This window comes from Lissotriton helveticus, chromosome 11 (genome assembly GCF_964261635.1).
Source record: "Lissotriton helveticus chromosome 11, aLisHel1.1, whole genome shotgun sequence".
In the NCBI taxonomy this organism is placed as follows: domain Eukaryota; kingdom Metazoa; phylum Chordata; class Amphibia; order Caudata; family Salamandridae; genus Lissotriton; species Lissotriton helveticus.
In genome coordinates, this window is record NC_136072.1 from 1,103,041,831 (window position 1) to 1,103,060,139 (window position 18,309).

At 45.9% G+C, this 18,309-nt stretch overlaps 1 protein-coding gene across 2 annotated transcripts in view; it reads left to right on the forward strand.

The window, feature by feature from the left end:
* KLHL22 (kelch like family member 22) overlaps window positions 1-18,309 on the forward strand; it is a 150,461-nt gene that overhangs the window by 17,229 nt on the left and 114,923 nt on the right. For both annotated transcript variants that reach the window (XM_078667784.1, XM_078667785.1), the window contains exons 2-3: window positions 5,488-5,760; window positions 15,796-15,961. In XM_078667784.1, coding sequence (XP_078523910.1) covers window positions 5,534-5,760; window positions 15,796-15,961 — 393 coding nt within the window. In that variant the 5' untranslated portion in view covers window positions 5,488-5,533. The remainder of the gene's footprint in view (window positions 1-5,487; window positions 5,761-15,795; window positions 15,962-18,309) is intronic.

Below are 18,309 nucleotides of genomic sequence, written 5' to 3' on the forward strand. Positions count from 1 at the left end.
GCCTTCCTACTGCCACCTGTTTTCCTAGCCCCACCTGATTATCATAGAAACACACATCTAGTACACATTAGACATAGAAGGGAGATCGAGTCCCCGATTGTCGATTATACTGAAACTGCTCTAGAACAGTATACAGATTTCAATAGAGGTTTCTTCTTCTTTATAGGCCCTATCCTGAATAGTAAGCTAATCCGTAGGTTAACCAGAACCCTTGAAGCTGTAGTAAATGAGACTGCCTCTGCTCTAGGTAACTTAACCGAAGAGCAATCTGCTATGAGATTTGTCGTGCTCCAAAATCGTCTCGTCCTTGACGTCATACTGGCCGATAGGGGCGGGGCATGTAGAGTCATCGGATCTAGTTGCTGCATTTTCATTCCAAATAACGCGCCGTCTGTTTATTCAGCCATAACCAGACTCCATAAAATTGCCCATCTGTTACACCAAGATCCAGGCACCTGGACATGGTCCAGTTGGTTCTGGAATATAATTTCTGCCTGGGGATGGAAAGTATTGTCCTTTCTAGGTATTGCAGTAACGATCATATTCAGTTGCTGCCTCTGTATACAATGTGGCCCTGCGATTTGCGGCATTTGTGCTACCTCTTGTATTCCTAGTCCCAAGCCCCGTTCTAAATCCCGTTCCAAGAAAATTCGAGACGAGCAAATGATACTGTATGAAATGATAGATGGTATCATGAATATTGATGTTTCCTGATGGAAACGTAGTGACAAGGAGGGAATGTGGAAAAGTAAATTTTGCCATGTTCTGTGTCCCTACGCGTCCTCCATCATATGTTATCTGTGCATGATTAATATGCATATGTATTCCCCATGTTCGATTAATGACGCAATTACAGTTGTGTCCATCTCTAGTATGTCTATTTCCAGTTCTCGTGAATACTACGAATATCAGGCCTATGTAAAGCTACGTTGCCACGTTTCTCAGTGTGCACGTTATTTCATTATAAAGTCCCCGTTTCTAGGCCTCAAAAGGGCCCGGACACTAGATTCAGCTTCTGTCTCCTGAGCTTCGCTGAGGAGCGATACAGCCCCCACCTGTATCCCTGACCCTTCACTTACTTCCTGCCTCGCAGTGCCTGGCCCAGCCTGGCTCTGCCTCTGAGTCTGCCAAGAGTATGTTATATTTCTAGTTATCAGTCCAGCCCTCCTTCTCTGCATTCCTAAGCTACTGAACCGCATCAATAGTTGCCGTCATTGTCTAGCCTTTACGTCTCCATGTAAGAGAAATACTGTATTAATGGTCATTTAATATTCTTCATCACGCACTACATGTAGAATAATGCATGCTCCAGTCTTAGAGTCTGTTAGCCTTTACCCCGATAGCTTTTGGATTCTATCAACATGTTCTCTAAACATCAGATACTAGATACTGTTTAGGTACATGTCGCCCTGACTCTCCAGACTTCAGTCTCTGCTCCTAGCACAGAGTTCGTAGCCCCCAGCTTCTCCTAGTAATACGTCATTGCCAGTTTGCGCGCACCATCAGGTTAGAGGTCCCGGCTCCTTAGGTAGCCCCCTCCATGTTTCCGCCCCATTCATGACATATTCTGTTACGTTTACATCACATGTCTATGTATACGCCCTGTTACACCCACTTTCACCCTTATCTTTCGCGACTGCTACGCGTCACACCCTTTGCTCCACCCACCGCTCCGCCTATCATATGTACTGTAATGCAACTGTTTTACTATATATGCCTGTGTATTGTTATTAAATGTTACGCCAGTCCTTTCCCCAGAGCGCGCTCATCCCAGATCCAGCCCCGGCAGCTGCCGGGCCCTGCCATCCTATTCCTACGCAGGTTGTCCTGTTCCTGTCCTTTATGCTGTATTAAACCTGCAAAACTCCTACTACCTTGAATCTTGACTCTTATTTATTGAGCTATCTGTTATTACTATGCCTAGTCAAACCTAGATCCGGTATTATTTATTTATATACCACAAGATCTCAAATATGGTGCATCGACGTTTCGACCCTAGTGTTGATGCGCTGACTACGTGCATCAGGGGCGGGTCTTCATCAGGACTTGGATAAAATGGACAGCCTTCTCATTATTCTTTGGAGAGCAATAGCTTCGTGTGTCTGTCAGCCGACTAAACACACTGGGTGCTGATGAGGAGCTGGTCCTTGAGGTCATCTTCAAAGTACTAGGTGAACATATATCTTGTTCGTTGGACGTCTCAGCTAACGCTTGAGACTGCGGTAGAGGGCGGCCGTCTCCATCAAATTCCGCTTCGTTAACGTCCGCCTAGCCATTGGAGGCCCCTTGCTTTAATACTGATTCAAACGTAAGGAAGCCTCGCCCCTTATTCTCATGAGAGCTTGTACCAGTCTGCACCAAGGTCACAGCATCGATTGATCAGGCCTCCGCTATGGCTCCGAGACGGACCATGTACATTCCTCTGATAAGAACTGGTTCTCTCTAGTCGGTAAAGTGTGAAAAACAGGACAGAGCAAAACATGCCCTCCCCACCCTGTGAAGCTCAGAAAATAGAGTCAGTCTGCAAGCACGTAAAGAAGCTAAAGCAGAGTTACATTAGTATGTAAGGTAACACGAGATCATGTCAGAGCCAATAGCAAGCGCTGTCGTAAAGCAAGACAGAATGGAAAAGCAAGATTGACATAGAAATATGTCAAAGTCAATAATAAGTCCTGCTGCCCTACGTCTTACTAGGCTGGCATATGTAACACAGTTCTATATTTTATAAGAACTCATAATATAAATGTCATATCAAAGCCAAAAGTAAGAACTCATGATATAAATGTTATGTCAAAGCCAATAGTGAGAACTCTCATAATATAAATGTACTGTTCTACTCCATGACATCTCCCACTAAAAGACAACAAGATTACAGGACAGAAGAGAAGCAGGCATATGCGGGACCATCCTACATTAAGGCTAGGGTAAAATAACACACTAAAGTCAGTTAAAATGGTGGTAGTTGGAGGTCATCATAGGGTGTCAGACCACAAAAGTGGCTCATTTATTACACACACCCCATTTGGCAGTGGAGGAGGGTGAGGCACACCCCACCCGCTTAGATACATTTCTACAGATAGGCGCGCAGGCGTACCACACAGTGAACGGGGTACTCGTTCTATTTGAACAAGTAGGGATCGAGACAAAGAGTGATATATACCCTGAGGTAAAGATTGTAGACTGCACAGACTCAACATATATACAGACGTAACACCACTTTTCACATTTAAATACTATCGCCTCCTGACAGCTATTCGGGTATTATTTCCCACGTTTCCGGAAGAACCCCTGACACTGTGTGCTCTGCAGATTTTGCTTGTTAGCCTGACACCTGTTCACTCGACTCTACAATGCGGCACAGAGGGATAGACCCTTCACTAGACCCACCATTAAGACTGGAAGAATGGGGTTTTTGTTGTACACTGACAGGAATGTTCATGTCTTACTGCAACCTCCACATCATCCACTTCAAATGCCTACAACAAATATACTACACACCTGTCAGACTGTTGAGATATGGGCTGAGGGGGGATACAGGATACATGAGATGACACCATCATTCTTCATGTTTGTAATCCTGCCCCGAGGGTCCAGAAAGTATAGGCACATCGACACCTCCGAGCTAGTTTTAATCTACACTGCACTTTCACTGCCGGTGATCCCAGTCACTTAATAAATCATTTGTTTCTCTTTTGTGTTGCGTTTGTCTTTCCCTACCCTATTGCTCCACCTCAGGCATTGGCTGCGCAGGGGTGTTTTGTAGCAACCCTATGATGAAACATATCACACAACTGTGTGAGTGAGGGCTGTATTAAGACACACCGCACATACTACCACTAAATAGAAACACTTTTTATCACTCCTCACTCCTTCAGGTATATTAAAGTATTGTCTGGGGGTCCGGAGTAGGTGAGTCCGTTACCCTCCCCTCCTCTTTTGTGTGAATTAAGAATCACAGTGTCACCCACTGGAAATATATATAAATCTAACTGGCCGAAAGGTCCACCTTGAAGAGATGTTGTTTTTTAATCCCCCCTATGCTCATGACGAGGTCAGCTCGCCATGAGCCACGGTGCTCGTGACGAGCTGAGCTCGTCATGACCATTGGAACGCGCGCACGCTGAGCAAATTCCCCTGCTGTGCGAGCGTCCTATGAAAACGGGTGTGGTCATGACGAGCTGACCTCGTCATGAGCACCGGGGCTCTGGTGGCGCCCCCCAGGACAGCAGGGGAAACAGCCCCGCAGCCAAGGGATTAAAGATAGGACAGAAGCTAGAGAGGTTGGAAGTAGAGCAGTCTGATATGTGTAGGGCATTTCAAAGCTTGGATACAATTACAGCTAAGCATTTATACTGGAATGGGGGATGGGAGATGGTGGGTCACCAGCAGGATTTCAGTAGAAGCACAGAGCGTACAAGAACGGATACAAACTTTAACAAAGGCTGAAATGCGTGTCAAGTACTATTTATTTATTTAAAGACAGCATATATGCAATGCTTAATTTGTAAGTGTTGGTGCCCAAAGTTTTTGCTCAAAAGCTCGTGGCCGGTATTACTGAATGGCTGGGGTGCCGAATACCAAGGCTGCATAGTGTTGTTTCCTCCTCGTGCCTCTTTCATCCACCACCAGATTCACCCTGCCCCTCATTCTATCGGGTGCTTTTTCATGCTTGCATTCTTTCTTCATCAGAGTTTTTTTCTGTCTTTCTTTTCCTCCTTACTTCCTTTAAAATGAGCGTTGGTGGGTCCTACATGCAGACACCATCTCATATTAAGCGCTGCACCTGGGAGGCGATTTGAAGTTGAAATAGAAGAGGAAGCCAGTGTAAGGCAATAGAGGAAATGGGAAGGATGAACCAATATAGCAGAAAAAGGGAAACTGCTTAGGTGAATGAAAGGGAGAAGATCTTTTCTTTGTTGATATTGAGGTTTTTGTGAATGAGAGTACATCCAGTGGTAAACTGTAGTAAGACACTTGGAAACACACAAGTGCACATAAGGGACATAAGTGAGAGAAAGAGATTTCAGAATCTTGGTTGTAGAAATGTTATAAAGGACCATGGGAGCGATCATAATGCAGTGGCGCGAGGTAGACCGCAACGTTTAAATGCTCTTGGATAGACCCCAGGAATGCATTATACAAAAGACATAAAGAAGAAGATTTGTGGGTAGCCCAGGGCACAAAGTAAAACCTTCTAAAGAGAGAAGATAACTTTAAGCTTGCATTGTCAATGTCAGATGTGCATATTTAGGAAAGCTAGTCCAGGTTGTACCAGGGGCGATATTTCTTTTAAGCTATGTCCTAATGTTGATATGTTTATGTGAAGTTAGGTCAAATCTTCTAAAGGGAATGTATAAATAAGTCTTTTTATATTGAAGCCACAATTCCACGCCCGTCATCTGACTTGCAGCTCCAAAACAGAGAGAGAATTTTTATATTCTAAGGTGCACCCAAGATGGATCTAATATGGATTTTTTCCCCTTATAGATTTTGGTGAAAACATCATTGGTGCCTTGTGGGTGCCTACAACATCATGGCAGAGGATCAGGAGATGGAGCAGTCGTGCAAGGACTCAAAAGATTCACTAAATCAACGATGTCCCAACAAGACCTATCGGAGCACTGTGCACTCACAATCTCTTCTTGGAGGTCTGATGTCTCTTCGGGACAGCAAGATCCTGTTCGATGTAGTCCTGAGGCTGGAAGGGAGGCATCTAGAAGCTCATCGTATCTTGCTGGCTGCCTCTTGTGACTATTTCAGGTGATACTCTTCACACCATATAATTTGTTGCAGGGAATGTTCCTGCAGTGTATCCAGTCTTTAAAAAAACTTGTCCATGGCAGCTTCTTATGCAGGAAAAAAATATTTGTTATTTGCATGGCATTTAGGAGACAGCCTCTCTAACAACTAAGCACTGAACCTGCATGTATGGCTCAGCTCTGTGAATTGAATCACTTCATGATGATTCCGGTTTGGAGGGCTAAAATGATTGAGGACAGATGAGTATTGGAGGTTTCATGAAATGAAAGTTACTTGGAGAGTTCCATAGTCAGGATCCTTGGATTGGAAGGCACTTGCCTTCTATCAAGTTTGGCATTTTCGTTGTCCCAGAGAATGTTTTTAATTGCATGGTGCAGTATGTATTTTGTGATGAGGGTGTTTTTGATGTTTCCTGTTAATACATTTGTGGCAGGCAGAGAGTCTCGAAATGGAGCCGTAACATACATTTATATAAAGTCTGTGTTCTGAAATATGAGTGGTACATATAAAGTGCCAGGGCTTCACATCTTCTTCGAGTCTTGTTTTCTAGAGATGGGGGATTAGCTGTTTATGCTGGTCGAGGTAGAGTGATTTAGTATCTTCAAGAGGTGATGTCCGTTCCACCACAACTGGGTGCCATGAGGCACTTGTTACACGTTAAAAAGGTTCACCATCAACGGTGCTCTGGGATCAAAATATTCTTGTGAGACTAGGCTTTAAAAAGAGCTTGCTTCTTGGTAGGAGATAAAAACCATCAGTTCAATTTGCACTTCCTGTAACCCTAATAACGAACCCCATCACCTCCATTAAATAGCCTTTCAATAAAGTGTAACCCCTTTGCAAGCACCTAATATGTACAGAATCTTTAAACATCTTCCTGTTTTTATTTTTTATTTTATTTTTATTAAATCATAAAACACACATACATCCAAAAAATGAAATCTCAGGGGAGCCAAAACAATACAAGACTTAGTGCGGAAAAGAAAAACTCAGGAGTACATGTACACATTGAAACATCCGGGGTCTGTGTAGTCGGGCACATCCTCATCAAGACTCGGCTCGGGGGGGCACAGATATCGCCCCTGTGACTGTTCCATGGTCCCCAAATCTTCCCCCACTTACGAGGGCACACCCTGGCCACATATACCGACTTTTCACGCACCATGCACCAGTCAAGATCCTCCGCCCACTTGGTGACCCCGGCGGCTGGCTAGCGCCCCAGAGCTGGGCAATGTTACGTTTGACCACCATATTCCCTAACGTCACCCATTGTTTCTGGGGCTCATTCAAGTCTGACGGTTCCCACACATTCAGCACACAACGCCGAGCTTCAGGTCTGATGTCGGTGCCCAACGCCCGGTTCAGTTCAACATAGATGGCCACCCAAAATTCCTGCACTCGCTCGCAGTGCCACAATGTATGCATTAAGGTACCATCTTCCGCACATCCCCTCCGGCACATACCACTATCAGCTCGGCTCATACGGACCAAACGCGGCCCAGTAATGTAGGACCTGTGCAGGATTTTCAACTGGACCAATCTCAATCGAATCTGAATCGCCACCTCCTTAGGAGAGGCCACAGCAGCTACCCAGTCCTCGTCATCCAGTTCAAAGCCATCCTCACACCACTGGGGCCTGATCTTCCGCAGCGGATCATCAGAATGGTTCACCAATTTACGGTAAATCAGGGAGATCGTCTTTTCAGGAAGGTGACCATCTAGCACTCGGTCCTCTAGAGGAGTAGCCTCTGGAAGAACCGTGCCCCTAGGGACATGTGTGTCCAGGGAATGCCGCACCTGTAAATATCGGAAATATTCGTTTTGGTGCAGCTGGTATTGGGCCGCAAGTGACTCAAACGTATGCATTGCACCCTTCTTCCAGACATCTCCAATCTTAACTATGCCAATCAAATCCCACTTGTCAAAACCTTTCGACTTCCACATACTGCCCAGCTTCTCCGAGTTCAATAAAGGAGTGGCCAGCGTAAGCCTGCCCTCCCATCCCAAACATTTATTAGCAATATGACAAACCCGGACCACGTGGTCAGTTGGGCCCGTCAGCGGGAATATGCCAGGTCTGGAGTATAGAGCCCTCTCCAGTGAACCACCCGGTGCCTGACCCCGATCCATTGCGTAACCGGGGTCGCCAGGAATACCGTATATTATGTGATTCACAGCAGCCAGTTGAGAGGACCAATAATACTTGCGGATGTCTGGGAGTCCAATTCCCCCGCCGTACCAGGGAAGGGTCAGTTTGCCATAAGCTATTCGAGCGCTGCCCCCCCCCGCCCAAGGAGCCGCCTCTGAAGGGATTCTACCTCTCCGAAATAAGCCGTCGGGACCAGGTCCATCGAGTTCTGCAACGCATACAAAAACCGAGGAAGTGTCATCATCTTAAACAAGACCGCCCTCCCTAACAAAGAAAGTGGAAGAGACCTCCAACGCTCTACATCTGCCCTGCACCTAGTCAATGGAGCGACCAAGTTCCTTTCATACTGCAGCCGCGGGTCTAGCGTTACGTAAATGCCCAGGTATCGAAATCCCACCGTTTCTAACTACACAGGACAAGACTGCGGAACCACCGGAGGGTCTCCAGCCACTACAAACATCACCGACTTATCCCAGTTGATAACTAGACCGGAGTACCTACCAAAAATAGCTAAAACTTCCAGAAATACTCCGAACGACTCCCTGGGTCTAGTAAGGTAGAGCAAGACGTCATCTGCATAAAGCGAGATCTTGTCTTCCCACTCCAACGTCCAGGGCAACCCTCTAATCGACCTATCCCAACGCACCCACGCTGCCAATGGCTCCATCGCGAGAGCAAACAGGGAGGACAGCGGACATCCTTGTCTCGTCCCCTTTCCAAGCTGGAAGACTCGGGACTTGCAATTGTTGACAATTATTCTAGCCAAAGGTCTAGAGTATAACAAGCGGACCCACACAATGAATTCACTGGCAAACCCCAACTTCCCCAATACCGCAAATAAATATTGCCATTCCACTCGATCAAAGGCCATCGACGCGTCTAATGATACCAACACCATCTGCTCATGTATTTTTGAGGCACATCCCAGGACTCCCTGCAACCGCCGCAGATTCAACGCCGTGTTGCAATGTGGCACGAATCCGGACTGATCTGGGTGAATCAAAGTCGTGATCACCTTGACAAGCCTGATCGCCAAAAGCTTCGCGAGTATTTTAGGTTCCGCATTCAGCAGAGATATAGACCTATACGAAGAGCACTGCGTCCTGGGTTTACCCTCTTTATAGAGAACCACCACATTTGCAATACTCTGATCGTACGGGAGCTCTCCCACCTTCCTACTCTCCAAGAACATAGCACGCAAATGCGGGGCCATCTTGTTGGCATTTAACTTATACAATTCAATGGGAATCCCATTCGGACCAGTCGCCTTGCCTGTTTTAACCTGTCTAATCGCTTGGGCCACTTCATCGTCTGTAAACGCGGAATCCAAGTAGTCCCTATGTTCCTCTGATAAGCATGGCATGACAATATCCCTGATCATATCACTATTTTCGGCCTTTGAATAAGTATTCCCAGCAGTATATACTGCCTGATAATAATCAGCAAACTCGTCAACTATTTCTTGAGGGTGCGTCAGCAGATGGGACGATTTATCTTCTAATTCAGGCACCAACATCGAAGACATGTCCCCCTTTTCAAGCCAAGCGATCATTTTACCTGCCTTATCTCCGTGTTCATATATTCTACTCTGGACTGCCGCCTGTGCCTCCACAGCCCTGCTACGTACCAACACACGGTACTCCTCCTCTTGAAGGCGCACCTGATGCAAGTCCTCCGGGGCTCTTGACTCATTAAATTTCCTCTCCAAGTCTAGTAGTTCCGTCTCTAACCGAACCACTTCTGCCAGCGCCCTCTTCTTCTTCCCGGCTACCAGTGATAGCACCTCCCCCCCTCGCCACTGTCTTGTAGGCCTCCCACAATGTCCGCGCCGACTCGACCGAACCAGCATTCTCCTGGAAATACCTATCAGACATATGAAGAACTTCCTTCCGAATAGCCGTGTCCTTCAGTTGCCAAGCGCCGATGGGAGCCACCCTACCAGCCGCCGGCAAATCCAATCGAATAACCATCCACAACGGGGAGTGATCAGAGACATCCCTACCGAGGTAGCGCGCTTCACTAATTTTAGGCGCCATCCCAGCGGAGAGCAATAAATAATCTAGCCGGGAAAGACTACCATGAGCCGCGGAAACATGTGAATAGTGGACAGACATCGGACTACGTATGCGCCATCCATCAACCAAACCCATTGACGCAATAAAGTCCGACAGCCACTGCTGCGATAAACGAAGCACTCAAGGAGGGCAACGATCCAGTTCCCCATCCAACACGGAGTTGAAGTCTCCTCCCACCACCGGGTCACCCAAAGGAAACGAAAGAAAAACATTTCCCAGATCTCTATAGGTTTCGGTTTGTAATCCCGGCGGCACATACACAGACATCAGAGTCACAGCGCGACCCCCAACCAATCCCGAGATTCCAGCATACCTCCCTCTCTGGTCAACCCAAGTGTGTTGCACTGATAATGGAAAGGAGTTCTTAACCAGAATCCCCACTCCCCTCGACCCAGTCGTAAAACCCGCATGTACAACCAACTTATAGCCCCCCCTGTGAAGAGCTAAACATGTATTTCCCTACTAGATGCGTTTCTTGGAGCAGCACTATGTCCGGACCGTGTCTCCGAATGAACTGATTCACCATCCCTCTTTTGATCTTATCCCCTAGGCCATTAACATTCCAACTCAGTACCCTCATTCCAGACCCCTGTGAATTACGTATCTCCGCACCCACACAATTCAAAATACAATAGCAAGGCCATTCATGAGATCAAAAAATAAAAGGAAAAAACACACTCTCCACCACACCCACCCCCCACCCTGCACCCGGCATTCGCCAAACCCCAACGCGCAGTGTGCCTGTCGCCCCTCACACAAACAAACCCTATCTAAATATAGATTCGAGGAGGAGTCCAGTACCCCGGATCCCCACCACTCTGCCATAACGACAATAGTACCAAAGTCAAGCAGGATGATGCATAGTCCCTAATACCCCCCCACCCCATCCCCACCGTTCAAAACTGTCACTGGTCTTCCGTCTCCTCTGTGCCTTTGTCACCTCGATCTTGGGATTCAGTTTGAGATGCAAGTCCATCGACCCAGTCCGACGCTGCTTCCGGATTAACAAAGAACCAAGTCTTTCCATGAGCCTCCACTCGAAGCTTTGCTGGATACATCAAGGAATACTTGTATCCCTTTGTGCGCAGTGGTTGTTTCACTCCCTGAAAGCTCTGCCGCTGTTTCTGGACCTTTTGAGTGAAGTCGGGAAAAAAGTTCAGCGACGAATTCTCAAATTGCAGAGGCCCCTGGGACCTGGAGGCCTGGAGGATGGTGTTCTGTCTCTAAAGTTAAGGAGCCGCACAATCATAGGCCGAGGGGTAGCACCCAGACGCGGTTTCCCTCCTGGGACCCTGTGTGCCCTCTCGACCGTAAATGTAAATTGATACTTGTATAGCGCACTACTCACCCGCAAGGGTCTCAAGGCGCTTGTACGAATACCGCTGTGGAACCCATCCTGGCTTTCCCTGTGAGGTGTCCACTCCTGGGCACCCCCAAGGTGGAGGCCAGGCATCCTTAGCGTTGTGGGGCCGTTTTGGAGATTAAGCAAGCTATTGCCCAGAGTTGCAGAGTGGGACTCCATGATTGGAATAGGCACCGAGGCGAGAATTATCAGGACCGTGGAATTTTTGAGCCCAAGACCCGCCGAGGCGGGGAATTGAACCCTGGTCCCGGGCTAGACCTCTGCATCAGGGTCTGCCGCTCTAACCATTGAGCCACACTTCGTAAAGAAGGAACTCAAGCCTTTGGGCTTCAAATGTTTGACAATTAAGTCCTCAACAAATAAGTCAGGGGCTTGTCCCTCGGCATTTTCCTGGACTGCGGTCAGGCGGACGTTGTTCCGTCTGGCTCTTCCCTCGTACTCATCCAGCTGTCGGCCCTGTACCTCTCCAGCCGTTCTCAGGTCATGCACCTCTCTCTGGAGCTCAACCACATCGTCCGTCAGGCTCGAAGTCTTTATACCGATAGACTTCACCTTTTCATTCGTCTTAGTGAGATCCGCCCGGAGTAGGTTGACCTCAATAGTGACATTGTTCAATTTGTGGTCCAAGGATTGGATCTGTTGACCAAGAGAAGTGCGAACCCCCTCGATGGCCGCCATCACATCGTGTAACGTGGGTTCCATGCCAGGCTTGGGTCCGCCATTCCTGTGATCGGCCAGATGCTCCGGGTGAGCCCTTCGTGACAGTATATCTATCCAGTTTATTGGATTGCACTGTACGGCTTGTTCTGGACGATTTTAGCTGAGGCTTCTCCGTCTCCGGCTTGGATGCCATCGCCAGAACCACACCAGGCCCAAGAGAGCACCTCCGTCGTTCGATACAATCTAAGATAGTCCGTCACTAGATCACCTCCCAAGGACGACGTATTTGTATGCCAGTACCAGGTTATCAGGGGGGGACGGTTCTTCCGAGGGGGGTATGTGGTGCACCCATGAATAGAAAGCACTCTGTCTGTATTCCGCGACCGGAAGTCCAAAAGGGGGGTGCGGGCCGGGCACTTCCGTTCGATCAAGCCGATGTTGTTCAACTCGGAGCCGGGTCACCTCCCATCCGAGACCCCGGCTCCTCTCCGGCTCAGGCCCCAACCTCTCAGTCGCCCCAACTTCACTTTTCGCCAACCGATTTGGCCGCGGTAAGTCTCATTCGGTGCCTCTACCACTCTGTCGACCGAATCTGTGTCGAAATTTCAGGATATGTTGCAGGATAACTCTGGCGGTTATTGGGGTCCCGGGAGCCCGAGCTCACGCGGCCATCTTGGACGCGCGCCAAGCTCCTCAAACATCTTCCTGTTTTAGGTTATTCCATAGGTAGATATGCACGGTACAAGTGCCCTTGTGAATATAACTCTATGGCATGTCCTGGAGAGGCTTTGCTATAACATTGCATTGCGTGTCCTCTTTAGGAATCTATTGAGTTGTAACCCCTCACCACTGCCCAGTTTGCTGTAATCATTGGATGTAGCTTCGGTTCTAGTGAAGAATCTGCCACATTTTGGTAACCTTTTTTGAGCACTTCGCATAAGAACATTTGTTCAAGAGACATCATGTTAGCTTGATCATCACAAAGTGCATTTCCTGTGTAGTGGTTTTGGTCCTATATAGAAAAAACAGCAATGGACCGCACACCGCTAGCCCCTCTTCCGGGTCGCCCCTAAGCACTCTGGTATATGCAGTGCCTGAAGTTCGAAGAATCACCGAAAGTTCGTAAGTGGTTCACCTATGTAGGTGCAAGTAAATACTTGTTATTCCCCCGATCTCTAGACCCGGGACATGGCCCGGGTTTCGGGATATCTTCCCTCATCAGTAGAGAAAGTCAATAGGGGTGGAAGAGAAGGCCGCCTCGTAACCGTCACGGGCCTCGTTGCCCAGCACGCAGGTGCGTCGTCCAGAAGCTCGTCAGCTTGGGAGGCTCAAGGAAGCCCTTATGTAGAAAAAACAGCAATGGACCGCACACCGCTAGCCTATAGGACTACTACAAGTGTGGTATCAAGCTACACAAAAAGTGCTTCCAAAATTACGCTTTGTTCTAAATTGAGTTAAATGGAAAAGTATGACCTTAGAGAAGGTGATCACATGACTCTGATCAACTGCTAGTTGAACAATAGATGTGCTTTAAAACACATTTAATTAGTTGGAGAGTGTATTGGCCCTGCAATACGCTATATTTAATAGAATTGGCCAAACAATGTTTACCATCTCAAAAGTTAAGATCAGCATCACAAACCAAATCATTTGTTGCCTACTGTAAAAAAAAACAATGGTAGGCAAAAGATAAAAATGACCATACAAATAGTAGTAAGAGGTTTGTTTGTATGTATAAAACAAAGCATTACACTTAACCAGGGCTTAAAATCCAACTCTGTTCGTATGGATAATTTATGCTTTAATTTAAGGATTGATTCTCACCCTTGTGCCTTCTGGTTACGTAACATATTTGTGAACTTAGAATACTAGTTTATGTAAAATTAAATATTATTTAATTTTTTTTCCCCAGTACCATTTGCTTGAACATACAAGTTAAGCTGCTTTCAAGCAGAAAAACAGTGGTGTACAAATAAATGACTGCAGACATGTTTCTTTTGAATGAAGATTTTTTTGTGGCACAGTGCCAGAGCATGGGATTTGTATAATGTTGCACAGTTCCCTGCTTAAATGAACGTTTGTCTAGTTGCAGGAGTTCATGTAACAACTCACCTGGTTTGTGCTTGTCCAGCGTGTTAATTTTTTCCCTTCTGTAGTGGGTCATTGCCTCGCAGCAGTAGAGAGATTTTTAGTTCTTGCTTGAGGAAGCTCGCACGCTGTTGCTTGCAAAATATATTTACTCACAGGGGATTTAGAGTCCGTCCTTTGCTTAACAGTGGTTTCCTTCATTGACTCTCTCATTTCCTTGCTTCTCTTCGGTCAGCGCGTATCGACTTAGTTTCTCTTTGTGTGTTTGTCCCTCCCATTGAGCATGGCCTAGGTACTGCTTCCTTGACCAGTGTCCTTCCGCTGTTCGCACCTTCGGAGCTACTTTTCTCTTGTAGTTCAGCACTCCATAAGTGTGCATGTGTTTGCAGCCCTTCCATCCCGTCCTGTTGTTGCTACCCCTTCCACCATCCCATCCCGCCCGCGTTGATTTGCTAGCACCCATTGTTGCTTGTTTCCTCCTACCCCACATTGTTGCTTCCCCCTCCCTCCCTTCTGTCCCTCCGGAAGAAAAAGCATTTACAAAGTCAGTAGGTGTCAACTTTGTGACCTATTGGCTTTGTTAATGTTTTTAGCCATGTTGCACAGCAGTAACTTAAAATAAGCACTATGCTGGTGGGAGGGCGGGATGGGCGGCATTGCCTCCCTACAAGACGCCTCCTGCCTTCCCGCAAGAAATAAATGTAAAAAAAAGAGCTATGATGCGGCCAGCGCCGTCCAGTTCTTAGCACTTTAAAAAAAACTTCAAGCAGTGCTGTATAGCAGATGTGCTGTTGTGCAACATGGAAAAAACATTGACAAAGGCAATTAGCTATGTCAGTGCTTGTTCTGTTCGGTGGCCTTAATGACATGCTTCCATCTTGCAGGTTTTTTCTTTTTTTTTAATGATATAACAACTCCAACTAGCAATAGATGTTTCGCTGGGTCAAATATGTATATTTGTTATTTTAGAAAGAAAATCATATAGATTAGTTCATATAAATAAACATTTGTGGTTTGAGAGACCCAGATTACAAAAATTAGGATGCTGAGCCACCAGGTGGGAATTTGGGATTTTCAGTACTGTAAATGTGTTCTCGCTCCGTCTCCAGCTCTCTTATTCTCTCCCTCTCGCACTTTCTTCTTCTTTGTCTTTTTTTCTCTCGTCCTATTTTTAGAAAAATTTGGTAAAGTTCAGAAACCATATTTTAACACCTGCCACCTAGCCAGTAGGCCTACTCTTCCAGACAGCGTTGGTTTCACGTTCTAAGTTTTGTGGGTTTGCCTGACTACTGAAGTGTTGTACTTTTACTTTCTATGTGGTGACACTCTTGTTCTTCTTTTTCATATAAGATGTGTTAGTCCATGTTTACTGTCGACTTGGGGCTGCCTGGCGCCAGGAGGTCCAGGTTTCCATTGGGCTTGATGTGTAGCAGTGGCTCCATGTTCCCTTTCTGTAGGGGTTTACCTAAGGATTTTGTTGATTTCTTCTTAGAGGCTGGCAGTCAGAAGAAGTCTGTCTTTTATTCCAATGGGGAAATACTCTGGTAAATTCCTACTTCCTCCCATGAATATTTAGGAACTGGTTTATGTTTTTTGGACAAAGATTCTTCAGTACTTGCTGGGCTGAGCCATGTGGGTGTCTCACGACTGTCCCTTCTCCGTCATAGGAACTCATTGCTTCTTGATTCCCTTCTGTGCAGGGGAATGTTCGCTGGCGGGCTGAGGGAGATGGATCAACAGGAGGTAGATATCCACGGCATCTCCTACGCCTCGATGTGTAACATCCTGAACTTTATATACACCTCCGAGCTGGAGCTAAGCCTGACCAATGTGCAGGAGACTATGGCTGCTGCATGTCAGCTCCAGGTAAGGGAAGCAGCAGTACTGAGCACGCGACTGTGGGAAAGAGGGAAAATGGAGGAAAGGAATTGTGCAGAGCACCAGAGAAATGATGGACTGTACCAAAGGCGCAAGAAAGAGGGAGTGGATTCATACAACTGCTCGGCTGAGATGTGGGGGGAATTATGGGATGCCCATTAAACCAGATGTATATAGCTGCCCAAATGTAGGCATGGATGAGTGGAAGTTTGCAATAGCTATTAGAGTTGGCAGGTGTGGGGCCTGGGAAGAAAGGTAAACATTAAGGGTGCTTATACTCAGTTGATTAGAGTTTTGTGTGAAAGGGCACCAATCTTCCCGTGCAACACATTTTGCTTTTTTCAAGGTAGCTGGTCTCTTTCATTATCTCAAACGCTGGGAAATTAAGGAATGCATGTTGAAATGGAACCATGTGATGAGAAATTAAAATAATAGTAAAAACAAAAACTCGAAGTAAAAGAACAGAATTTTATTTGGTTTGTAGGCTGGTATGTCTTTTGTATAAAGCACAATACAACACTTTACAATGGGGTTACAAGTTCACGCTTTGAGCACTCTATTTGTAGGTGAAAAGAGACGTGCGATTTTAATGTGCTGTTATTAAAGCGTTAATCCTACATAATTTAATAACACTCACTTTAATTACATTTGAATGATGGCAGGCTGAATTGGGCTTGCCAGTATTCAAACTCTTGTCTTTTCGGTCACAGCCTAAACCAGCAGTGAGCTTTTGACTCTTTGAGCTATTATGCTAGAATAAATAATAAGACAGCGGAAACATCCCCTTTACATTTTAAGTTGAACATACATACCCAGCCTTTTCATTTGTCTTTAGTTTATAGGAAATGTAATTATAGGTCATGGAAAAAAGCTGTGTAAAATTTGACGAAAGCAAACCACTATAAAATACATAGGGCGATACATGGCACAACATAGTTACGGTGCTGCTGCAGGTCAACAGACCCCACACCAGTGTTTCAATAGAAGGTTACCTCTGGTGTTTGATTTCACCAGTCATTAGCCATTTAAATCATTTATCAGGAAACAATAGACAAGATCATTGACACTTTTGTTGAGGTTTTGGTTTAATGACTCTCCAGCGCCTATGTGAGTAACTAAATAATTATTACTGCAGAAGTGGGGCATGGAACAAATAGCCATAGTGTGAATAACAGTGTGACTCTACATATGAGTACATCCCTTATTGGTGTGCACAGGAGCTCAGGCATGGGTTGCTGATCTGCTTGCATGTGGTTAGATGTGCCCTTGCAGTGACTAGCTGCTTTGTTACTATGAATTAAGTACAGGTTCTGCTATTTGTATAAATATCTGCAGTTGTTATAACTGTACATCCAGGTGGAAATGGGGCAAGGTTATTCTTTTGCTCTCTATTTTCGAAGTTCAGAATAAAATGCTGTTTTAATGAGTAGATAAAGTAATTATCATTCTCTTCATAAGTTGTTTTGTAGCAAGGAAACTAAATTTACAATTTAAAACGTGTATCGTGTAGTCAGTACAGTTTTTGTAATTGCTTATTCGCGCATTTTCAAATATACTTTTTACCACTAAGCAACAACAGTAATGCAGAGCACCTCCTGGTAGCATGGAGCTGCAGATGCCACATACATGAACATTCAAGCAGAGCAGTATATGTGAAAGCAGGGGCCTACGCCGGTGTTCCTTGTTTTGGGTTATTGTCCTGATTTTAAGCAGTACAATTTTCATGAATGAAATCAGCTTCTGAACCTCGTAAAGTATTGTTTGCTGTAAGAAATTATTTGATACATCACTCAATGGTAATATTATTTGTGAAGTGCTAAAGGTGTAAGCTGATTTTGAATCACATTAAGCTGAAGAAAGGGTTATTATTTATTCATAGGCACGGTGTTTTGCCTTAAAACCAGCGCAAGTTATGTCATGTGTCTGTGTGCTACATAAAATCTGACTTCCTTACACCGACTTCCAGGTTAGTCACATTACACACAGCAACTACGGAAGGTAAGCCTGAAGCAGGGGGAGCGTGAGATAAGGACACACTCTTTGCTTGGCTCAGTTGTGAGTTGTTGAAAAGGGGACACCAAGCTAAGTGTGTAGTTCTACCTTGTTCTCCGCTGTCTTATGCCAGAGAGAGAAGCAGTGCATATTTTTGTTCTGTTTTGTTCTGCTTCTATATCTGCCTCTCAATGAATCTTTACCTTATTCCTAGCACTCTGTCTGCTTTGTGTCATTTACTCTTTCCAGTCATCTTTCTTCTTTGCTGTCACTCTTTCTGCATCTGTCTTCTTTTACGCCCACCCCCCCAGTTCTCTGTATTTCCCTTTTCAGTACTGTGTGGA